This window comes from Tetranychus urticae, chromosome 1 (genome assembly GCF_039701765.1).
Source record: "Tetranychus urticae isolate SD_2017Ah chromosome 1, NJAU_TeUrti_SD_1.0, whole genome shotgun sequence".
Taxonomy (NCBI): Eukaryota; Metazoa; Arthropoda; class Arachnida; order Trombidiformes; family Tetranychidae; genus Tetranychus; species Tetranychus urticae.
Window position 1 is genome coordinate 16172101 of NC_142958.1, and position 24045 is coordinate 16196145.

A 24045-nucleotide genomic window follows, 5' to 3' on the forward strand; every position below is an offset into this window, starting at 1 on the left:
ATCAAATGTTCATTTAAATTTTTCATCCACAACGTCTTAGAATTTTGGATTGAAGATTTCTTTTTATTTATCATTTAAAAAAAAATAAAATCTGATATCCTAAAATAAAATTTTCGTTTATTGAAAAACATGTACACATAGATGACAGGACATAGGTCATAGTGATTTGTATACGCTATTGCTGGATCAGATTAAGACATAAAAAGGTGAAGTGAGATAAAATCATTTAATCATAACGCATATTTAACTTTCTCATTTCTACGGCGATTTCAAACAAATATTCATAGCATTCAGCCATAGTTTTCGCTCCTTGCCAAGACGGGCCCCAAACATAGACACCATGTCTCCGAACAAGAACTGCATTTGTATCAGGATATTTCCTAATTGCATCAGCCATCTTTTCAGTTAACTCACGCTCATAGCAAGTATTTTCAATTATAGGTACGATTAAGGTTTCATCGTTTCTATGAGACACTAAGGCGGATCCTTTTCTTATCCCTTTAATCATTTCTTGTCTGGTGATTCTGAACTCCGTTCCAGGTGTTATCACAGTAACCAGATTGGAGTTAATTGAATGAGAATGTATAACGGCTCCGGCATTTCGCATTCGATAAGCGTTAAGAAATAATGGTGTACACTCACTCATTGACAAATTACAGTTTAGCGGCTTTTCAATAATTTCACCTACAGCGTCAATCACAAATATATCCTCTGGTCGCATCATTTCCTTTTGAACACCTGATGGAGCAATGTAAATCTTATTGCTTATTTTGATACTCATACCTCCACCGGTACCAGAGACCCAGCCAAGGCGATAGAAATTATTACATAGGTAAGGAATTAATCTCTTTGGGTCAGTTTCGATTGGAGCCTCTTTGGAGCTAATAGTGGCTTTTGTTAAATCCATGATTTATTCACAAATGTTGAAAAACGGAGCAAAACTGGAAAAATAATTCAATTTATTAAATCACAGAAAGATTTATATAGTTACTAATAAAGAGCAAAGTCTTCGCTCACTCTCTCTAAGAGATACAGCCATTGGTTATTCACATGATACAATGTGACAATCTAATTGTTAGTTTGGCGGTAATATTGATAATTTATTTTCCCAATCAGATGGTTTAATTGTTAATTAATAATAACACTTAACGATAAAGATATTCAAATATCAGATTAATTTGCTCAACAGATACTAATTGCACATTAATACGAACGAACATTAAAAGTGACTACTTAATTTGATTGCTGTTACAAAATGAATTGTGTAAATCATACTCAAATGAACACCAATCATGCATATTAATCAAACGTTTTATTATGAAATAAATTATGTCCAATGATTATTACTCAAAGATCAATCCATCACAGATAAATTTAGTAAGTTTCAGATTCTATGCAATTTATTTTGGTCATAACAATTTACAATGATTGAAAACAAAATTAACAAAAGCTGAAAACAAGATGAAATGGATGATCCAATAAATTTAATGACTATAAAAGGTCAAAATTAATGCCGTAACCTAGTTTTGATATCAATTAATGATCTAAACTATCCTTTATTTGGCAATAAAAATGGACAAAATTACGAATTGCTTTAACATCAGTTTCACTTGAATCAATTGCAATAATTTCTCGGCCAGTATCAATTTGATTATCGAGCAAAAAAACCAGTGAACCTTTACGATCCAAGATATCTGTAAACTCACTGATGTCAACCTCAATTGTTTCATTTTTAGGTTGATTTTTAATCAGCTCTTTTAGTTGTTGACAATTTTTAATTTTAACTGCTGTTGAGTGGCGAGTTATTTTTAACTTTGGTTCCATCTTTTTAGTTTCAATTTTAACCTCAATCAGTTTATTGATTGATCTAAAATATTCAACAAAGTAGTCACTTATATCCTCGTAACTGTGAAAATCAAGAATAAGATCCAAATCTTTTCGTGTTTGATCAGCTCTGATTAGGTTAACAGCAACATACTCGTAATCAAAGTTAACAAAATTTGGTCCTTGTTTCAGGTAAAGGCAATCACGGAATAGGTTTATCCGATTGGGCACCAAGTTGATGATGTATTTTGATTTTGAATCGTTAACATCAAAACAAACAATTTCCTTCTCAATCAACTGTCGAACCCAATTGTTGGTAATCACATTTGCTAATTCACTGAAATATTTCTTCAAGAATCCAGTATCTTCCCAACGACCATCATCAGCTTCAGCTAATAACTCTTTCGATGATTTCCTTGAAGGATTGTTATTAACCTCTTCTGGTAAATCAATTAATGACATGGATGTATCATTGATACTTTCAACCTCAGTCTGGACTGAAGGTGGTTCCTCTTGATCGTCTTTTTTCTCACTGTCAACATCTTCGACTATTTGCTTTGTATCACTTTCAGTGTTTTCATCAGCATTTTGTTTCATCTCTTCCCTTTCCTCGTTCTCCTGGTCCAGAGATCCTGTCAATTGTCTGACGCGAGTTTTAATATTTTTAATGATCAACTCCTCGACATCCAGGTAAACATAATGCCAACCAAATTGATCTTTAACTCTTTCTCCTCGCTTTAAATCATCGTTGAGTAAATCAAATATAAATTCACCTTTGTTGGAACCATAACCACCTTAAAAGATAGAGAAATGAAAAAAGCTAAAATTAATAACTCAATTGGTACATTGAATATTGTTACTTACCAAAAACGAAGATACATTTGTAATCGGAATGATTATCATCCCTGAGAAAATAGAGCAACTCATGAGCGTCTTTAATCAATTCAATAGTTTGAGTGTTCATTACGTTGTTTTGGGAAGATTCAATGATTGTTAGGTAAGATTTACTTAAACGACAGCCCATGATATTGGATCAATTAAAATGTTACAAAAGTGTGAAAATGATGAGAATGATGATGAAAAGGCTAACCAACAATCAAGTCCACTATTCATCGCCTTCAAAGGAGAGCCAAGAAATAGTTGTAGTATTTAACACCTAAGGATGAGTTTGAGAGATGCAAAATCAACTGAATTAAGTTCAAAATGGTTAGGTTGGCTGGTTAATTGAGCAAATGAACTAGCGACAAGTATTTTCTAATAAGAAACTGACCAGACAAGTGATAAGATGAAGAGAAAGGCTAAGGTGAACCAAGAAATAGGTGAATTCGTTTTCTGGTTCTGTTGACTCTCTCTTTGTTTGATGATTACCTTCTCACAAGTTAATCATCTTTAATAGTCTAGCAACACGCTTCTTCGTAGCAATTGGATTTTCATCAATCCCCTTGGAAATAATACGATCAGTTTCAAAACAAAACGAGACTCCACCTTCCATTAACTGGAAACAGCAGTGAGAAGGAAACACTACATGTTATTAGGCTTAATTCATTTTTTCTTCTTGCTTCTTGTCTTTCCATTTCCAGAATATAATATTCACAATGAATAGCTTCACTATCACCATTATTATTATTACCTTCATTACAATCATTATTATTAACATGGTCATCAGAAGGGATTGAAGAGTATCAACCAGGTTCACCATATTGACCGAGTGGTGATTATTTGTCAGATATTTCTCTAGAGAAATATTAACCATTTCAATGAAACAATATGAGAACAGTTGAACCGTAAATTATTATCGAAACATCTTACACAAATCATTCCAAATTTTATCCCATCGAAGGTAGATTCAGTTGGCTTTCATATAAAACCTGAAAACACAAAAGGGTTTTCCACTTGTTTACCCTGACTTGATCCTGATCAAGGCTACCATTTAAATTGTAAATACTTTTCCAATTGGTGTGTAAACTTGATCGATTTAATATAACATCAATTATCCCAATTAGTGATTAGTGATAATCGAAGAGAGGATTGGTCCAGAGTGTAACTCGTTTCTTTGCCAAACTTGTCGTCTTTATCTTTTGTCACAATCCTAGGTTTTGACTACAATCGGCATTCAGCTCTTAGGATGAGATGTAATCTAATATTAAATTAACTGTTTGAAAGAAAGAAATTAAAAGCGCAAACTGAAAGGTAATTTGATTAGGGCAGTCGCATGATAGAGGTAACGTGTTAAGTCCATTGAGTATAAATTAATTCATCACAGATGACTTTGAATAAGATTTATACATTCTAATGGCATATTAATAGTTGGTTGAATTTTAAGTTTGATAAAAATGGTTATCATATTGTTACCAAATCCAATGAGACAATTAAAAATCTTTATGCAAGTAGGCTTTAAAAAGCAACTTTTAGTTCATTTTGCTTGTAAAGTTATTCATTGAAGAAACTTTCACGCTAAAAGTAGAAACAGTTATTTAATGTTAATGTATTTTACAAACAATTTACTGATAATCAGCCATAACGAGTCAACTGATTTATCAGTCTGCAAATTAATTAAGCTCTCAGAACTGTTTTAATTAAAGCCAACATAATTTCACAATATCATGAAAGCTTGGCCTCCAATAATTGTTAAATAACTACTCAACCAGTTTCAATGTTACATTAGATTTATAAATTGGCTCTTGATAAGTTTCATTTTTTGTACCATGTTGGCAATAACTTTGATACTTTTATTCACTAAAGTGTATTCATCTCTGAGCTATGAAAAATTGAACTGTGGTAAGTACAATAATAACTCTTATTGATAAATGTCTCTACTTCTTAATCTTTTAGGTTAATAAGCTGAAAATAAATACGATTCACTTATCGTCTTTGCAACAATTAATCTTTGTGTTTTCCTCTGTGTACTTTTTTAGATTGTGGGATTGAAAGTGTTGACTCAAAGATCGTCAATGGAACTGAAGCTACTCCCAATAATAACCGATGGATGGCTGGAATTTCTGATCGTAATTTACAGAATGTCTTCTGTGGTGGAACACTAATAAACAATCGATATATCTTAACCGCTGGCCACTGTTTTACCGACGTTGATCCAGCAAATGTACGCATTATCCTAGGAGCTCATGATTTAACCAAATTACAAAATGCTTCAATATACACAGCTGATAAGATTATTGTCCATGAAAAGTATGAACCCAATTCTTCTCATCAAAGGTATGACATTGCTTTGATACGGTTGAACAGGAATGTTACCTTTACAAATAACATTGGACCAGTGTGTTTACCTCCAAGAAACATGAAACGAAGCTTTGGTTCATTTAAGGTAATTGGTTGGGGTTCATTGGGTGAAGGTAAAGAAACATCAACTCGATTAATGGAAGTAATTGTTAGAGAAAGGCCATTGAATGTTTGCCAAAAGCTTCTTACTGATTCAAGGATAACAATTGATCACATCTGTGCTGGTGATTCCACGTATGATTCTTGTTCAGGAGATTCGGGTGGACCTTTGATGAGCAAAATTAGAGGAAGAGTTTACATTGTTGGTTTGGTTTCGTGGGGCGTTGAATGTGGCCATAAAAGCTATCCAGGAGTTTACACCAGAGTATCTTCGTACGGAATGTGGATCTATCAAAACTCGAGAGAAGCTCTTTATTGTAACAATCAAGCATTTCACAACAAGTCCTCCGGTTGACAATCAAATATTGCATCAGAAATGTGAGGCAAGATCTGATTGTTATATATTTTATGTAAACGACCAATAATTATTTATTAATTGTATTGGCTACTCAATAGTTTCCTTTATGCATTCTCATCATCTAAATTTGATGTATTTAGATTGTCAATGTTGAAGGAAAACAGTTTAATGATTGATTAGATCGTGATGTGAATAACTTAAATGTTACTCTATTATGTTTGTTTGTTTTCTTGTTCATGATAGAGGAAATGTTGTCAATAATCTGTTGCTATTCAGATGATACAGTTTTCACTGATTTTATTGTCATTTAAACATGTCTTTTTATTTCGTTTTACTTTCAGGGTTATCAATGAATGTTTACAACTTCAAAAGATTGATAACCAATTCAAGGTTGATTTTAGAATCTGATTCAATAGGTTGGAAGATTCTGGATACGTCAAACAATTACTTAATCAACAATAGAAACCTTTCATTGAAGGTTGAAGCAGGTTTTTTTCCTGGTGAACCAGAAACCAATCAAGAAAAGTGTTCAATTAAACGCTGATATAACGCTGATTAGCTGATGAAATGTTGCTTCTAATGTTATGTCGACTCTGGTTACTTCTGTGTTGCATGATTAACAGTATTAATCATGTTAAATTTGGCTTTGCTCCGAGTTTATTAATGTCACCTTGAACTTGATGGGAAGAAACCGATGTGATTTAAGTTCTTATGGAAACTTTACATCATGAATTACTCAGCTAACTTAATAAAACGTGATCAAATGTAAACATTAAAGAGCATGATTTAAACAGAAAATTAAACACTCGGTTAAATATCAACTTTGAATTGAAAAGAACTGAAATGAAATGAACAAAGTTGAATAGTTTATTTTTTCATTTATTATATTTTTAAACCAGAAAACGCAACCGATAAGAAAATCAAAGAGATATCAATAAGTGACAAAGCAAATAAACGAAAATTACAATAGAGACAGAAAGAGATGAAAACATTGATTCTAGTGAATGATGATGTTACTTTCAAAGGATTTGTCTCGTGGCTTTTCATTTCAGATGTGTAATATAGATTAATTACACATGACCAAATATAATCAGCGAAAACAATTTGAAACTGTCACACAATACAAATAAAAAAAAAATAAATACCTAAAGAGGCCAGAAAATGCACAACAAAGTTGTAGGCTCAAAATTTTTTTCAAGCTTTGAGTAAAAAAATATCATGGTTAAAACTTGAAGATTCAGTTTAGGAAAAAATAAGTTTCAACTCAGGACAAAAATTTTTCTCAAAAATTTTCTCTTTGATGTAAGTCAAAAACAGCAAGCACATCAATTTCAAGTCTAAATTGAGTCTCTAATTGATTTCGCTTTCGAAAAGATGTCTTGGCTTTTATTGATGATCCATTTCTTGATTCGTTGAGATCACGAGAGCAGCATCGAAAAATTAAACTCTTAATTTAATAGACATCTCGATTTAACTCCTGAAAATATAATTATTGTACAGCTTCCATTTTATGGCAGTTCAAATTGGCACTTTAATAAAATTCGTATTCACGCTAAATTACTACCAAAGTACATCAACTTTTTTATCCCGCTGTTTTCCTCGTGATTTGGTTCGTGCTTTAAATGAAGCTATGTTTTCCATTTTCTTGAGATTGATAGAAAGAAAAAGAAAAACATTTTAATCAATTGAATAGTCCAACAGTGAAATCACTCATGTTAAAAACAAAAATCGACAAAGATCCATAGTTAAGGAATAAAACGAAATCGGCAGAAAAAATTCAAGAGGTTTTCTTAACGATAGTGATGATGAAAGGGAAAATGATGAAATAGCGGAAAAAATCATAACTAAACATATAGAGCATTCTGACGAGCTTATTGCAATTCTAATAAATAGAACTTGAATTGTAGCTTTTAGATTTTTAGAGCTTAAAAGTGATTGAATCGGGAAAAGCAATTTCTGCTTTATAATACACTGCTTTGTTTTTCACTGCAATCATAATAACTGTATAATTATGTTCAAGTTAACTGAACTAAAAAACGAAATTAAAAACTGGTTTGATGACTGACTTCGATAAGTAAACACGACACATGCTCAGCTATTGAAAAACAACATGATAGAGAACTTACCCTTTGAAATTTACTGATTTTTTGAACTGGTTCATCTATTGGTAAAGGAGGTCCTAATTCAAAAACATCTCGTAAAAGATCGTTTTCTTTGAGATGAAGATTCATTCCAGATCCAAGAACATGACAGAAGGCATCGTACTGTCTTCTACGACACCAAGAGTCAATAAATAATCTTTCGCGACCAAATTTAACAGTCTCTGAAGGTAATTCGTCATCTTCAATGAACTTGAGAACATCTCGAAAGCTTGAACGTTGCTTCTTTCTATCTTTCTTAGCTCTAAACTTTTGACTATCAGTGGCTAATTGTCGTAGTTTGTCAGTTAGAACAGCGCTAGGTGATATATCCATCCGAGCTTCACGGCAAATCTCAAAGATGACAGCGATTGTTTCACCAGCTGCTATTCTTAGTTCAACATCACTACTATCTAATAGCTCTATCAATTTAGATAAGTATTTATCAGCGAATCGAGAAACGTAACTGGCTGGTTGAATGGTGCACAGAAGACTCCAAGCATAAAGAGCAGCTGCATGAAGCGCTGTTGTTTCTGGGCCAAGATTGGGAGCTACACCGTTACCTTTGAAGTATGATGCACTGAATAATGTGTGGAGAGATTCAAGAATCTCGTCACAGCTTTCAGAACCAGATCCAGCGATGAAACAACAAAGACCTAAAGAGGTGGCAATATGAGATCTAACACTAGCTCCAACGCTCTTGTCCATTAGAATGGTCATCATAGTAGATTTTAACTCATTGAAAATAGCATCAGTATCATCGCCAGATCCCAAGGATACACAAACGATGGCCGCTAAAAGGGCGGCAGAACCTTGTTCTTCTCCTTTACCTTTTTTGATGCATCTTTCGACTATATCACAAATGGTTGATCGTCTAAATAAGAATTAAAGATTTAAGTTAATAAACGAATATAAAAAATATAAGCATAAATATTGATAGTTTAAATGCATAATCAAACAAGTTTCACAGAGAGTAAAAAATCTTACCTTTCTGAAACGAATTCAAGGGCGTATCGAGATACAAAGGCCTTACGTATAGCAGCAAGAGCAGTTACACGAGCCTTGGCAGCTTTCAAATAGGTTGCGTCCATTGCAGCCACCAATTTATCTTTAAAATCATCCTCTGTCTCAGGTTCCTCGTTAGTACCATCGTAACCAATACCTTCTTCATCTTCTTCAAAACGAGAAGATGACATAGAGTATAAAGAACAACACTCATCTTTAGAATCTGTACTTGGAGCCATGATGAAATTGGTTTATAAACAAAATCAAGTAAGGAAGGATGCACAGAAAAAAAATATTTCAATATAAATATTTGAAATTAATAAGATTACTAATAATTTCGCTCTCTTGTTTTCAACAAATCAAGTGAGTAGAGAGAATCAAAACTTCAATTAATAGTTAGCTATATTAAAATAAATAACAAATGAGCACAATTGATTATAATTTTTCATTTATATTAAAATGTAGATGAAGATTACGACCATGAGATGAAAATGTGATCAAAAAATGAAATCTGTTTTGACATCACTATTTGAGTGCTGCCATCTATTAGTGTGATTAATGCATGCAAATTTCAGCCTTTTCGGTAATCGAAGCATGAATTGAATCGATTGACCAATTTTTCAAGCATTAATTTGATGATTTGAATATCTGTAATCGGATTATTATTTTTTATGAAATGTTACCATTCAATCAAATGACCAAGAATTAAAGTATTCTAGTCAGTTTAAACAGTTCCTTGTCTTTGAAAATTCTTATTTTTGTCTTATTATTGTGTCAACTGGAATTGCAGTCCAATTTAACATTTATTGAACAGAAAATAAATTTTCATTAGATTTTCTTTTAAACCATTAATCATCTTATTATTTTTAAGTCATACATATTTCAATGACTTCTCTAAATACAGTTTGGCTGACAAAAATGAACTTCGACTTATTGAAATATCAATATCTTACAATAAGACTGTATAAGACTGACAATTGTGAGATATAAAACGCAAATTGATCTCTTCTGAACCAATTGCCCATGAATGAACTTTCATTAACACATTGAAATTTGCCATTATTTGATAGCCTACAATTATATCTATTGTGTTTGAAATTGATTTGAGATATAATAATGTTTGAGGTTTGGAGGGAGAAAAGCTGAATTTTTTGATAACAAAAACGACAAAGAAGCAACATTTGTTTAATAAGATCGAACGAGGCTATTTTTGTTAGCTTTCGTGATGACCATTCTAATTACAGGTGTACAAAAATTGATTACAATAATCCCGATAATGTAACTTGAAAATTATTGTACAAGTCCGAATAATAAATGCTCGATTGTAATCATATTTTGAACCAAAGTAACTTCACTACACCAGATTATATCCAAAGGCCATGTAAAAACATCGATAGTCATATTTAATCAAAATGTTATCACGATTTAATGAAAAACTTCTGGAATTCGAGTCAAACGAGTTTGATATTTTAAATCACTTCCAACAGAAATCAAATCAGTTCATAAAACCAACAGACACCAATAAGTTTCACCTTTACAACACATTAAACAATGAATACAAAGTGAATTGGGAAAATATTTTGAATCCACCAGGAAACGGTTATCTACAGCCATCATCGCCAATTGAACCACTCAACTATAAGGATCCAATTTATATTGATAAACAGGAAAATTTAAAATTACCAGGAACCAAAGGAGCTGAAGACGAGAAGAAAGATGTTAAAAAAGAGGAAAAGAAGGATGACAAAACGACCCAAGAACCAATTAAACAGCCAGATCAGCCGAAAACAATACAAACATTAAAACCTCAGCGGCTCAAAAGTGGCTCATCTAAAGTACGCTGGTCTCTAAGTGATCACCATGATGATGATTCCCTTGATCTTTCAATTTTTGAACATGAAAACCACAACAGATTACAGTTAATTTTTAAATTTGTTTTCCGTTTAAAAACTGTTTTATTAATTTTAAGTGTCATTGGATTGGTTTACCAAACTCTGGAGTTGTCTGAAACATACTTTCGCTATCCAACAATTGTTGATGTTATTGTTGAACAAAATGATAAAGTGATTGTCCCTTCAATAACCATTTGTACACCCATGCAAATAATGCCCAGTAATCTGGAAAAGATGTTTTCTGACAGACCGGAGGTTCGTCGAGTTTTAAGTCGTTTTGATTCAGACGAAAAAATGAAAACAAAGGAAAAGCAGGCGAAAAAAATTGAATATTTGCGCCGTTACCTACAATCTAGCTATTTAAGTCGAGTGACCGTCAATTTGTCAACTTACGATGAATTGTCTGTCCAAGAAAACAAATTTGTTGACTCGTGTTACCTATCAGTTCTTAATTCATCTGATGCTGAGATCAGGTTACCGTGTAGAAATTTTTCCAGGCCAACAGTGACTTTCACGTCAAATGAAAAGTGTTTTACTTATTTTGGTGTCACAAACAAACAGATAGAATCAATTGATGATGTTATTTCATTTGACGAAGATGGATCAGCTGCTACAGCACAAATTTCTGTTGTTTTAAGACTAAATGTTGACTTTGATGATAATTATGACGTTTCCCTGCCCAGTCTTCTCTACATCCACTCTTCAAATGAAATTATGGCTAAATCAAATGGCTTTGCCTTGGAGTCCAACAAGAAATATAATGTCTTTTACTGGAGAACTGTTTCCGAGCGATTACCTCCGCTTTATTGTCGAGAATATCAGTCTTCAATACTATATCCACAATCACAGATAGATTGTGTCAATAGATGCTCAACCGAGCACACTTATCTATACTGTCGATGTCTAATGTTTAAACCACCATTACGATTAGAAACAGTCCCTTTATCGGCTAGGATTTGTCCTCAATTGGATGGTAGTTTTTTGCGCTCTTGTAAACGAATGCTTCAAGGTCTTGATCCTAAAGCTTGTAGATCTAGATGTACTTCTGCTTGTATCGAGGAAGCGTTTGATTATAGCGTAACTACTTCTGATATTTCTCCTGAAGAAGTTTTAAAAATAAGCGGGTCCATTAATCAATCAGGTTTAATTGAGATTCATGTTACCAGAAAGTTGAAGCCTGATGTTTTTTATAAACAAAAGTATCAGCTAGAATTTGAACAATACTTTTCCAATTTTTGCAGTTTACTCGGTTTTTGGTTAGGGATAACTGTCCTCACCTTTTATGATCAGTTGAAGAAGAATACAATTAGACTGTACAGGTTATTATGTTACGTGAAAACAAAAATCAAGCACAAAAAACGAAGAGTTAAGCCTAAATCTCGTAACATTTAGTAATCTAGAGCAGCTTCAATGATTTAAGCATATAACGCAAAATATTGACGATTAAAAAGAAAAATTACAATAGAAACTCGAAAAGGCAGAATATTGCATTCGTTAATGTATAAAATTCGATTGATATCAATTGATGACCAAATATTGTAGGAATTAGATAAAGAATTCAAGAATAAAGATTGATATTGATAATGAAAAGATTTAATCAATATGGCTAGCATGTAAGTCTTGAATATTAGGCATACACCAATCGATGCAATGTTAGGTGAAAAATATCACAATGTATTACAGTCATAATTTTTTAATCAGGACATATCAGGATGTAGTTTAAGCCACCGTTAAGAAATTTGAAAAACGCAATATTTAAACAAATTTCATCACTAGTTGCTTGTAAATATTGAAATATTTATTTTTGGTAATCATCTCGATGATCGAAGGGGTAATCGGAAGCAAGAAATACAACAATTAAAGGGTAAATTGAAAATCCACTAATTTTAGATAACATCTAATCAATGTAAATAGAAATGTTAAATACGGTTCACTTACAGAAGGTGATTGAAATAAATAAATGATGCCGATCAGATATGAATTTATAAAATGATGTAATAAATTGGAAAGTTTCATTCTATTCTTAGTTTTTCATGAAAAAGTGACGAAATTTGTATCAATAAAGCTTTGATCAAACAGGACTAACAGTTGAAAGCTTGTATTCTCATTTGTTCAATAATATTGTAATCATTTTTAATAATGAAATATGATTTAAACGATTGAGTGAAATAAACTAGACTTAATATAGTCATTTAACATTGTAACATCCTTTAAAAGCTACATTTGCAATTCTTTAAAACATACGCAATTTAAAATTCATAAAAACTTTTTAAGATGAATGACTTGAACACACCAATGAATCGCTGAGATTGGATGATGTGATTTTGATTGAACTTTCAGATTCGTTCAAAGTGAAGGGATGCGGTATGTTGCATTCTGTGAGATAAAGTTGACCAGATAAGGTTGTTCGACACTGACCACCGTCAAGAATACAGTCTTTAAGGTGAGTCTGGCCGAAATGAACTTGAAGGATACCATGAGATGGATCAGTCGTACGAAGAGTAATATTGGAGATATAAACCTCATCGGAAGCACAGTGTAGGAATATCTCACCAGTCGGGTCATTCGATTCAAGAACTACATCTTCCTTTTTTGCTGAAACACCCAAAATGCTAATATCTTTAGTGATCCAAAGTGTCGTAACGCAGGCATAATTTCCTGGCATGATTAGAACTTTATCTCCAGATTTTGTCGAAGCAAATGCAGAAGGCAAATCTTGGTGGAAAACCAAAGGAGAGGCGTTTCTATGAGGAGACTAAAAAGAGAATCGATTAGTTTTGATCTGCATGTACATATGAAATATTTCAAACTTACTTCGAGATTGTTGCTTGCTATTCTTGGATTCGCTTTCAAAAAAGACATTATCTTCTCAAGTACCGTCAAATTATATTTTACTGCAACAACATGGATTTTTTCTTGATCATTTGATTCTGTAGGAGCATCTACAACCATAACAATTCTTCGAAGAAGAGGATCTTCCAGCCGTGTCATCTCCAAATCGAAATCTTCCAATTTCATTTGAAGACGTAAAGATTCATATAAATCAAAGTCATTTATAGCAATTTCTTCGTTGGTTCCCCAATCACCACCTTCCAAGCCTTGGTTGACAGCTTCCATTCTTGTATTAACTTCTTCGAAACGAGCCTTTAACCGTGCACCTTCCTCGAGTAAATAGTTAATCCTATCAACAATAGGTTGATTAATAGAGCCACAACTGATCTCAAAGTATAATCTCAATCTTTCGGATAAGAAATTTTCAGCAAACGACTCAACGGAAGGTCGAGTTATAATATCATCCCATGGTCTCCAAATATGGCGATAGAAGAATCTAACATGTTCAATAACAACTGCAGTTACGGAATATTCATCATCATTTTCATTGATAACGTAGAGCTCGGTCAAAGGTACATTGACAATTTTCTGCTTCATAAGCTTTTCAATTTCAACTCTTTCCTCCTCGTTACAGTCACCCCCTGCCAATGATGGATAGAGTAGTTTGTCAATCGATACAGAAGCTTCCAAAGCATTGTGAGCAACATCCAAAACTTCAACTATAAAGTCACAAACGATCCCAGTCGAGTTGATACCAATTTTAGATGTTCGCCAAATAGCCCGCCAATCTCTTGGTTCAATGAATGAAGTGACATATCTTATCATGCATTCATGCACTTTGCCAGTTGGAGCTGAACCCAATATATCATTAGCGAAAAGATTCTCAAGTTCAGATAACTTAACTATAAAAAAGAAGGAAAGATCATTAAATAGTAAAAGAAAGGAACCTCATATAAGACAATGAAAAATATGTGCAACAATATTCAAGGCGTTAACATGTTTTTGCAGAAGTATTAAATATGGACTTACCTAGTTTAATTTTGTAGATTGGAGGATAACACAATGTTTGTGGTGTAAAAGATGTACGTTTTCTCATCATTTTGAATATCGTTTGGTAATTAAAATTGGCAGAGATGTACGTAGCTAAGAACAGTAAAATCTAGAAAACAACTTTTTAGGCGCAAAATATTCAAACCAAGCGCTAGCCTTCCAAGAGATTAACATGTTCTGATTGGCGACAAAGAAGCACATGACATGCTTGCTCAGCCAATCAAAAATCACACACTTTGTTTGATTTAAACAACTGTTATTTATCATAACTAACTCGAAGAATTAATAAATTATTTGAAACATTTAATTTTTCCATAACATTTTAGTTAATTGAAACTTAAGCCGATTTAAAATCTTGCCAATCCATTATTTTTTTAACCATAAATATAATATTGTAGGATAGGTTAGCGTTCAATGAAGATCATATGATTTTTTTTATAAAAGTCCTCTTTTAAAAATGAAAAATTAATTGGTAAATTTATTGTGAATTTAGTCATTGTAATTGATTCCACTTTTTAAAAATAATTGCTGATCTCTTAAAGTTTACATGATGCTATGATTTTAGCGCCACTCAGAATCATCTGTTCTGTTAGTCTGAGCAAGGCGAAGATTAAGCTCTGAAAAAAACATTATTTTCCACAATTGCGGTTAAACCACACAACCACCAACCACACGCTCTGAGAGAAAAATGCCGTTTTTGCGTGTTTCAATTCAAATCTCTTAATTTTATTTGAATTTTAGACGCTCTCTCAGACTACGCCGGCTCACGGCTGACTAGTTAAGTTGTTGTTTAATAACATGTTCATATGTTTTTAGATCTTAAGGTAACTGTTTTGTTTTCATAAATGAAAATGTCTCGAGGTACGCTCTATTTTATTACAAGCAACAAAGACAAGCTTGCTGAAGTGATTGCTTTATTGGGCCATGATTTTCCATACAAGGTAAATATTTCTCACTTGTTCTATTCATGAAATGAAATTGTTTGCCTGAAAGGGAGCTGTTTTAATTTTCACATGTTTTTATTTACCTTTTCAGTTAGAATCTAAAAAGGTTGAGCTCAATGAGTATCAAGGAGACGAAGACTTTATTGTGAAGAAAAAATGTCTTGAAGCAGCTAAACTCGTTAATGGTCCTGTTATGGTGGAGGACACTAGTTTGGGCTTCGATGCATTCGGTGGCCTGCCTGGTCCTTATGTAAAGTATTTTCTTGACTCAATTGGTCCTGAAGGATTGCACAAAATGTTGATGGGATGGGAAAATAAAAATGCTTCGGCTGCTTGTCGGATTGGATTCTGTGAATCACCTTCATCTGTTCCGATTATTTTCAAAGGAATCGTTAAAGGATCAATTGTAGAACCTAGAGGATCAACTGGATTTGGATTTGATTACTGCTTCCAACCAGAAGGTCTATCTTTAACATTTGCTCAAATGGAAATGGAATCAAAAAATAAATTATCCCATCGGTATTTAGCAGTTCAAGCTATGAAAGTATTTTTCCAAAAGGAAAAAGATCAATAGTTACTCAAAATTCTGAACCTCTCAAAGTATCATTAAACATAAATCAAACACAAGAATTTTTCAAATATCAATGTTGGTAACTTTATTGATAACTGAAATTCAAATCCAGAGTCAGCTATTCAATCAATCAAAAAGAAAAGCGGTAAAAAATCTATTTCTTCATTTGATTACATCTTGTTAAACTTTACATTTGTGTTGTTATATACAGATTGGACATTGCATTTTGATTAACGAATACATTCATGTTTTTTGAACTGAGCTTCGAATAATTTTCTTTGGCGATTTTTTAAATGAATATTAATATGGCGCTATAATGGTTATCAATTTAATGATTACCATTGCAAGCTTTATCGACACTTTGGTTTCAAATTTCACTCAATGAAAGGTCATGGTAGTGCTACGTCCTCCAATAATGATTGATGAATTGATGATTGGAAGTGCTAAAAGGGAAAACTGAATGCACAATAAAAAGCTTATTTTGAAAGAACAAAACTATTCTGCATTTCAGAACCAAGGCGGAAGTTTGGAAGACAAATTAAAACTCTATTATCAAATGATTTGTCCATCTGAAATGCGAGTTTTATTCATTAAATCGTGTGATAAATTTAATTGATAAAGCTACTTGATGCCTTGGTTTAATTAATTACAGTGCTAAGACCAGTGATTAACTAAAAATTAATAGTTCGTGAATAATTCGGGGTGAATCTTCTGAGGTGAATCTCATCAGTTGATCAGTTCATTACCAAAGATGGAAAAAAGTATACTTTTCCTATTGGCATATCCACTTCTTGCCGGATTAATTCCTCTTGCCATAAAAACGTTCTTCTTGGCCGAAGAGAAACTATCCAAAACATTTAACAATGACTATTGGGAAAAATCGTACGACTATATAATAGGTGAGTGTTTCTTGTTCTCATGTCCAAATACCATTTACTTTTCACTATCAACTCTAATTACTTGAACGCTCATTGACTAGTTGGGGCATCAGCTGCAGGATGTGTGCTGGCTAATCGCTTATCCGAGGACCCAAACAAAAAGGTTTTGCTGCTCGAAGCCGGTGGACCAACTCCTAGTTTAAGTGAGATTCCAGCTTTGTCCAACATCTTTCAAGGGTCGGTTTACTCATGGAATTTCAAAACGGTTCAACAGGAGAAATCTTGTTTCAGTATGCATGATCGAGTAAGTATTATAATTGACGAAAATTCTGGACAGTTTTTACCATTTGATGTTCAAAATTGTTTGGGTTTTGAGAAATTGTAGCAAAAATTTCTTTATAAGAGCACCAATAATAATTTTTTGATTATTTAGAAATGCCGATTTATTCGTGGAAAAGGCTTGGGAGGAACTACTATGTTTGATTCTATGATTTACTTAAGAGGTCATCCCGATGAATACAATTCTTGGAGCACGCTAGGGTTACGTGAATGGCGTTGGGAGAAAAATTTTCCCTATTTCATCAAAGTAGAACAAAAGAGAGATGCTAATTTGTATGACACTAATCGTTAGTATTTTTTTGAAGCACAGTATGTACTTTTAATCAACAATTTTGATAATTTATTTTTTGTCTCGCTAGGAAATTATGGGACTAATGGATACCTTCCTGTAAATTTGGATCCATTTGAAAACATTGTCACTAAATCAATTAGAACTGCTGCTGCAGAATTGGGTTTGCCCTATGGTGATCCAAATGCTGTGTCTAATGTGATTAATGCGCGACCACAATTCACTCATTTTAACGGAACTAGATTTTCAGCATCTAAAGCTTATTTAGAGCCAATTATGCATCGACCAAACTTGAAAATCTTAACCTTTTCTCGAGTTAATCGTGTTATATTTGATGGCAAGCGAGCAATTGGGGTTGAATTTAATCGCCATGGTTTAAATCATTTTGTCGCTACTCATAGAGAAGTAATATTGTCGGCTGGTCCGATTAACAGTCCAAAAATATTGATGCTTTCTGGGATTGGACCGAGGCAATTGATTGAAGAGCATCGTATGGAAGTTATTGCTGACTTGAAAGGTGTCGGTAAAAATTTGGTAAGTCCTTTGTGTGCTTTTTCACTTAACTACAAATTAGACAATGTCCCAAGGAGCATATTAAAAGATCAATATGATTATGATACAATCAATGAGTATGTTGAATATGGAAAAGGTAAGAGTTAAAAATGAGCTTACTATTGAATCTATTTCGTCTTAATATCTTTTTTTGACTTTTACAGGCCGTTTATCAACTACAGGATATGATTCAATCACAATTGCTCAATCCAATGTCTATGGACATAATGACACTGGACATTGGCCTGATATTGCGCTTCTTCTTTACTCAGGGGGATTAGTGGCTGATGATGGTCTCTTTTTTCGCAAAAACATTGGTCTCAATTCTGATGTGTGGGCAAAAGTATTTGAACCAAACATTAAAACACCTTCGTTCACTTTAGCTGCTTGTTTAGCACGACCTCGGTCAAGAGGAACAGTCAATATTATCTCAGCAGATCCTGACGATGATCCTGATATTGATCCAAAATACAATGAACATCCATCAGATTTACAATCTTTAACGAACGCCCTTAAGTTAGCAAAAAATTTAGGCAAAACACGAGTGTTTAGAGACCTTGGTGCGGTTCCATATTCAGATAAATTACCAACATGTCGTGAATTTGCTCTTTACACTGAACCTTATTTGGCTTGTTCTGCTCAGTCATTAACGGTTCCTTCCGAGTATATATCTGGAACCTGTCGTATGGGCGATCCAAAAGATCCATTTGCAGTTGTAGATCAAAATCTGAAAGTTTTAGGAGGAATAATTGGATTGAGAGTTGCTGATGCGTCGGTTTTCCCTTCACCTCCTGGATTATCAAGTGGACCTGAGTATATGTTGGGTGAAAGATTAGCTGATATAATCCGAAGCAGAAGACCACCAATTCATCCTTATACGAATCCAATTTATACTTAAGAGTAAGCATAGAAAAAATGTCCCAAATCTTGTCCATTTTCTAAAATGAATTTTACTTTTTGTATTACAATTATTCTTGTGGTTAAGATTTAATTGTCATTTGTTTATCATCCGAACGTTGTAATTATATTCTTACTTCGCGCGAAATTTCTTGACGATCTGGACCTATGGAAAAAATTGATACAATTACTCTTAGCTTAACTATTGGTCAACTGTAAAAATTGAAAGAACGAAATACATTGTCAAATATATAAACGTTTAAAATTCGAGCTCCTTTATTCACATTTTTAACCAGTCGAAATAACTCATAAAAATCATGATTTTTAAAAAAAGCTTCAACCATTTCCTTTCACCACCATAATCATAAATTTCCGACTTCCCACTTTTTTGTGTCAATTCATAGATTAACATAAATCAATTTACATCACGTATCTTAAAATTAATTTTACGATCAAATTGCGTCGATTGTAATATTATAATATGAAACAAGCTAACGTTTGAGAACAATTTGAAGACAGTTGTATTGGTTAAAAACAAATCGTTCACAGCTTGAGAGTTGATTTGCTTGGTTGCTTCTAAAAATTCAATTTTAAAATGATAATAATTATGATAAAAAATTAAAAGAATTTAAATATCAGGCTTGAAAACTCATTGAGTGATCTTGATTTTTTTTGGAGTTCTCTGTGGAGTTTGGACATCTTCAGTCGAACACATTTCAATTGAATCATCGTTATCAAAATTTTCTTCAAATTTGTCATTCTCGGCGAGATTTGTTTCAGAACTCCAGCTTGGTCGAGTATTTCCTGCACAAGGGGTTGACTTTTCTGACAATTGATCACAACTTTTGCTTAGTTTGGGAGTCTTTGGTGTACCTCCTGGAAAGAGATTCAGTCCTTTTCTTATTCCTTTACCAAAAGCTTTCATCATGTTAGATGCTTTATGTTTAACACTATCATCTTTTTTAACGGATAGTGGAGTAATACCACCATTCTGTCGATTAAACTGCTTGATTAAAGTACGCTTTCTAGGAGTCTCGGGCATACTGCTTATGTAAGCATAAAGTTCAGCAAGATGTTTGGCAGTCTCAGGCTGTTTGGGTAAATTATCTCGACTACAAAATGTTAAAACGGTATCGACAACATCATCTCCAGAATCGCCATTCTCAAGTTTTTGGGTTTCTCTTTTAGCGTCGATAACCAACTCTCTAGGCGGTTCGAATATTACATTTACATTATCAATCATAAATTTCAGTTCATCTGTGAGAATAATCAAATGCTGTTGAATCTCGCTGGCACTAGCTTCTTTTGGAAATAACAGGTGTGGCGCGAAAAGTGTTGATAAATTACGAGAATCCATCTTATTGAGTTCACTCTGAGCTGCTGTTTTGTTCAAAAGGGTTAGTAAATCATGGACAAATTTGCGCACATTTGCTGGTAAAAGTAACAGGAGTAATTGAAGTTTCTTGAGTTTCTTGTTCTTTTTAGACGGAGACAACAAAGCCGAATTGATTTTTTGCTCAGTTATACCAGGAATTTCACAGTTGATCTTATAAAAAATGTCTGTAAGAAGAGGCTGAGAGAGCTCAGATAGGAATGTCTTGAGCACATTGGCACAATCGTGAACATTATATTGTCCGTTTGCAAGATCAACACTTAATCCTTGATTCAACTTAGATTTCAATTCTTGCTGTCTGACTAGACTACCACATCGCCGGAATATTCCCTCTTGCACAATATCTAATAGAAATAAATAAACCAAGATTAAATTAAAGAAAACAAGTCAGTTGGTAAGACAAATTCAATGAAACAGAGCTGAAGATTGACCAACATAAAACAAAAAAGAAAATGACGAAATATAAAAGATCAAAATAAAAACTTACTTGAGTCTTGAGAAATAAAATTAATCAGTTGGTTCATCCGTCTGATTGACTCATCACAAATTTGTTTCGGACCTGAGAATCGGCGAAAAGAAGAGAGAAAAAAATCAACTTGAATAAGCATTGTTTAACTTGAAAGGGTCAAATGCAAAAAAATAAGTTGTTTATTTTTGTGCTTGCTGAGAAAGACGATGACAGATGCTTTTTAAAAAGTAACTGATTGGACTGTTAAACGGAAAAAGTTACCATCACAATCTTTTGTTTTCTCGTCAAACAAGGAAGCTAGTGTATCTCCAACCGCGTCAATGTTAAACAACAAATGCATCCTCGCCAATTTGATGAAAACATCTTCACGAGTTGAACGCAATTTTTCAATAATATCTTCACCATTCAGGGAACCACTTGAACAAGAAACGGTTCTCGGTGAACCGGTTGAGGTTGAGGTTGTAGATGAAGATGTTTTTATTGGTGTACTCATCGTCACCCTTCTTTGAAGCAATAAACAAACAGAAGCAAGATAAGAAAGATAAGCACAAGAATTAAAACAATTAATCACAAAACTAAACTAGATCGGAAAAAAAGTTGTCATTGATAACAACCGAACCATTTTTTTGAAAAATGTTATTTCAAATATGATTGGCTTAGCAGCAGCAAGCGCACCGTCTCCTATTGGATAAAAACTCATATCAACATCGATTAATCGGTAACATATCGATTTAACTTTTCTGGTTCAGATTTTCTGGTTCAATACTGTTTTATTATCAGAAAAGTTACTCTTTGATTACTTTTGAAAATTATTAATACATCTCTTGAATTAAATTGTATTTAGCTTTTTTGCGAAACAATTATTATTTAAATTTTATTTTGACTTATGCTAGTGGCAATCTTATATTTCGCCCTCTCTTTTTTATTATATTTTTTAGTTCTGTGTCGTCTTTATTATTTTGAAGCAATGATGAAGTCGATAATGAATACTAATTACGACTTCCCATTTATGTAAAAGTTGAATGATTTCAAAAGGTCATATTTTCAATTGATTGTATTTTTTTCTCACTGGAAACCTTAATCTCTATCTGGTATATTTAAATGTTATTGCTCTGGTTGATTGTTTGCTGTTACCGGTTTTTTAATGTTGTTGTTTTATTTTGTTGAAAGTCGTTCAGATGATCGTATTGAAGTCACTTGATGGTGCATGTTTACCAGAAACATGCAAATCTCACGTTTATTACTCAACTATCTGGCTAAAATTATCAATTAACAAAGTAGTTACGACTTCAAGGTCTTTAAAGTCTATCTCAAGTGTTATCCTATAGCTAACTGTTGAAAGCTGAACAATTCACCTGAGTAATTGAAGGGCGAAATTGATGGATTCTTAGTATTTCATTTTTGATCTTCAGTTGTATTAATCTTTCAACTAGGGTGAAAATGGCTTAGATTAGATGACAAAAATCAACAAAGGAAATCCAAAATGTCCTGATTTCATTTATTTGCCTTCAGTAAGGCTCCAATCTGATGAAAAAAAAATTTCTTGAGTTGATTATCTTCAAATAGAAGTACTTTGTTAGGTAAATATAAAAAATGAGCCTTAACAACAATAACATCAACATCCATGTTTACCAATTATACCAATATAACCAATGTTATAAATAGTTAAGGACACATCTTTTGTAACCATTGGTGAATAGGAAAAACGTTTGAATTGAAAAGTAACAATCAAATTGATCTGCTAAAGATTCAATGCGAACCAGAAAAAAAGGGAAATATTGTCAGTGAATTACAGAAAATTTGAAAGGTTCTTTGTTGAAATGCGAATGTTGACCGTAAACCCTTTCACAGTTGATCAAAATGACAACTGATGCCAATTATCAATCAAATGATAGTGAATTAAATCATACAGTTAGATTGACATATAGATATTGGTAAATTGAGAGGAAAAGAAACTTCAAGATAACAAATAAAATGATTAACAGCTTTGCAGCAACAACTTGCCATGGGAAACATGGGTGAAGCAAGGATTAAACGTGAATAATTAACTTGCAATTAGTGTCCTTTTCTGGACAATTAAGCTGGTAAAAAATATACAAAATCAAAGTAATCATTCATTAAGCAAGTATAAATTGACTGCGAGGTGCAAGTTGAAAGTAAAGTTCAAAATAAATGTTCTATTCGTGTTAACAGCTGATTACAATAATGATTACTTTTCAGATTGGTTTGTATTAATCATAAGAATGTTGATTAGGGCTCATAGTGATGTAAAAAGCAACAAGAAGCAATAAAATTTCCATGTTTTCAGCTGATTCTATCGGTTGATTAGGATTGAAGGCTCTTGAAAATGAAGTTTAAGTGATCAATGACGTCTTTTTGAAAAGCTCAGCTTGATTGAATGGTCATGAAAGGAGGAAGAAATGATGATGAGGATGATCAAGAAAAAAAATGAAAGAATCAACAACAATTGGTTCAAAGGTTGTCCTCTTAAAATTATTCACCTTGATTAGTAGATTGTCTTGGATCGGACAAAAGTTGACACAAAGATTGTTGACTACATTTTGACTTTCATTGATAGCTAAAGATTATCCTAAGGAGAAGTTAAATAATCAAGTTAAAAAAAAGTGATATTATAAAATGAAGCGGACAATTGCAATGGAAACGATTAACATTTGAAACCCACTTGGATAAAGAAACATTGACTTTTAAATGATTAGTTGATCAATGTGCTGGAATCAGGGGAAAGATTATAAATACAATTGATCACTTCAACTGTCATCAAGAAAAGTCATCTTAACTCTTTAATCAATTTCAGGACAATTTAGTCTTAAAATTGCTGATCAAGAAAAACCACTTTTACCTCTTTTTGAAGGGAACGCTTATTATCACTGTAAATTGTCATGCATTAACAACTGTCAAGATCAACTGACATCATCATATTCAGCAATCTAAGTCAATGTAAAACCAATCAATTTAATGTTAAATCACGTAAACCCATTAAAATTAGTCTTTTGGTGAAAGATTATCTGGCAATTTAAGTTGATCCAGGTCAGAACCTAAATAGGTACCAATTTCTGGTTTGGGTTAAGCTCACATAATATCTATGGACCTATTTAAACAATGATAAAGACATTAAACAGTTTTGTACTGGTCATGAGAGTAATTGATAAGAATTGATAAATTTCTAGTTCCTTATTAGTGAATTATCATTAACCTTTGCTTACAATGTTACCCGATCTTGACTAAATCAATAAGTTGGCATTATTGGGTAATTGAAA

The 24045-nt window shown here is 32.9% G+C and overlaps 9 protein-coding genes across 10 annotated transcripts; 4 read left to right on the plus strand and 5 right to left on the minus strand.

Annotated features, from left to right (window-relative positions):
* Window positions 1-97: 97 nt before the first annotated feature.
* Window positions 98-1246, minus strand: LOC107371975 (methylthioribulose-1-phosphate dehydratase). The gene has a single exon (XM_015940125.3). The coding sequence runs from the start codon at window positions 905-907 to the stop codon at window positions 227-229; it is 681 nt and encodes a 226-aa protein (XP_015795611.1). The 5' UTR covers window positions 908-1246; the 3' UTR covers window positions 98-226.
* A 51-nt stretch (window positions 1247-1297) lies between these two features.
* Window positions 1298-4298, minus strand: LOC107371966 (uncharacterized). Of its 2 annotated transcripts, XM_089266623.1 has the most exons (4): window positions 3634-4298; window positions 3095-3558; window positions 2689-2980; window positions 1298-2618 (listed from the first exon to the last, which is right to left on the minus strand). In XM_089266623.1, the coding sequence occupies exons 3-4, from the start codon at window positions 2846-2848 to the stop codon at window positions 1537-1539; spliced, it is 1242 nt and encodes a 413-aa protein (XP_089122749.1). In that variant the 5' UTR covers window positions 2849-2980; window positions 3095-3558; window positions 3634-4298; the 3' UTR covers window positions 1298-1536. The 2 variants fall into 2 exon arrangements, with proteins under 2 accessions (XP_089122749.1, XP_089122738.1); XM_089266612.1 differs by having other exon boundaries at window positions 2689-3976.
* A 167-nt stretch (window positions 4299-4465) lies between these two features.
* LOC107371974 (clotting factor G beta subunit-like) lies at window positions 4466-6944 on the plus strand. Its single transcript, XM_015940124.3, has 2 exons — window positions 4466-4602; window positions 4740-6944. The coding sequence occupies exons 1-2, from the start codon at window positions 4530-4532 to the stop codon at window positions 5513-5515; spliced, it is 849 nt and encodes a 282-aa protein (XP_015795610.2). The 5' UTR covers window positions 4466-4529; the 3' UTR covers window positions 5516-6944.
* Ifrd1 (Interferon-related developmental regulator 1) lies at window positions 6377-9078 on the minus strand. Its single transcript, XM_015940117.3, has 3 exons — window positions 8644-9078; window positions 7645-8530; window positions 6377-7162 (listed from the first exon to the last, which is right to left on the minus strand). Exons 1-3 carry the CDS (start codon window positions 8898-8900, stop codon window positions 7079-7081), a joined length of 1227 nt encoding a protein of 408 aa, XP_015795603.2. The 5' UTR covers window positions 8901-9078; the 3' UTR covers window positions 6377-7078.
* An 859-nt stretch (window positions 9079-9937) lies between these two features.
* On the plus strand, window positions 9938-12757 carry LOC149094665 (uncharacterized). The gene has a single exon (XM_089266570.1). The coding sequence runs from the start codon at window positions 10074-10076 to the stop codon at window positions 11943-11945; it is 1872 nt and encodes a 623-aa protein (XP_089122696.1). The 5' UTR covers window positions 9938-10073; the 3' UTR covers window positions 11946-12757.
* On the minus strand, window positions 12129-14566 carry nesd (SHC binding and spindle associated nessun dorma). Its single transcript, XM_015940113.3, has 3 exons — window positions 14415-14566; window positions 13368-14287; window positions 12129-13308 (listed from the first exon to the last, which is right to left on the minus strand). The coding sequence occupies exons 1-3, from the start codon at window positions 14482-14484 to the stop codon at window positions 12823-12825; spliced, it is 1476 nt and encodes a 491-aa protein (XP_015795599.2). The 5' UTR covers window positions 14485-14566; the 3' UTR covers window positions 12129-12822.
* A 683-nt stretch (window positions 14567-15249) lies between these two features.
* LOC107371977 (inosine triphosphate pyrophosphatase) lies at window positions 15250-16009 on the plus strand. Its single transcript, XM_015940127.3, has 2 exons — window positions 15250-15376; window positions 15471-16009. The coding sequence occupies exons 1-2, from the start codon at window positions 15281-15283 to the stop codon at window positions 15951-15953; spliced, it is 579 nt and encodes a 192-aa protein (XP_015795613.2). The 5' UTR covers window positions 15250-15280; the 3' UTR covers window positions 15954-16009.
* Window positions 16010-16457: 448 nt separating this feature from the next.
* Window positions 16458-19175, plus strand: LOC107371962 (glucose dehydrogenase [FAD, quinone]). Its single transcript, XM_015940110.3, has 6 exons — window positions 16458-16849; window positions 16930-17132; window positions 17262-17454; window positions 17527-18105; window positions 18173-18908; window positions 18994-19175. The coding sequence occupies exons 1-5, from the start codon at window positions 16702-16704 to the stop codon at window positions 18904-18906; spliced, it is 1857 nt and encodes a 618-aa protein (XP_015795596.2). The 5' UTR covers window positions 16458-16701; the 3' UTR covers window positions 18907-18908; window positions 18994-19175.
* LOC107371965 (rho GTPase-activating protein 19) lies at window positions 19158-21391 on the minus strand. Its single transcript, XM_015940114.3, has 3 exons — window positions 21029-21391; window positions 20786-20857; window positions 19158-20642 (listed from the first exon to the last, which is right to left on the minus strand). Exons 1-3 carry the CDS (start codon window positions 21258-21260, stop codon window positions 19555-19557), a joined length of 1392 nt encoding a protein of 463 aa, XP_015795600.2. The 5' UTR covers window positions 21261-21391; the 3' UTR covers window positions 19158-19554.
* Window positions 21392-24045: the final 2654 nt, after the last annotated feature.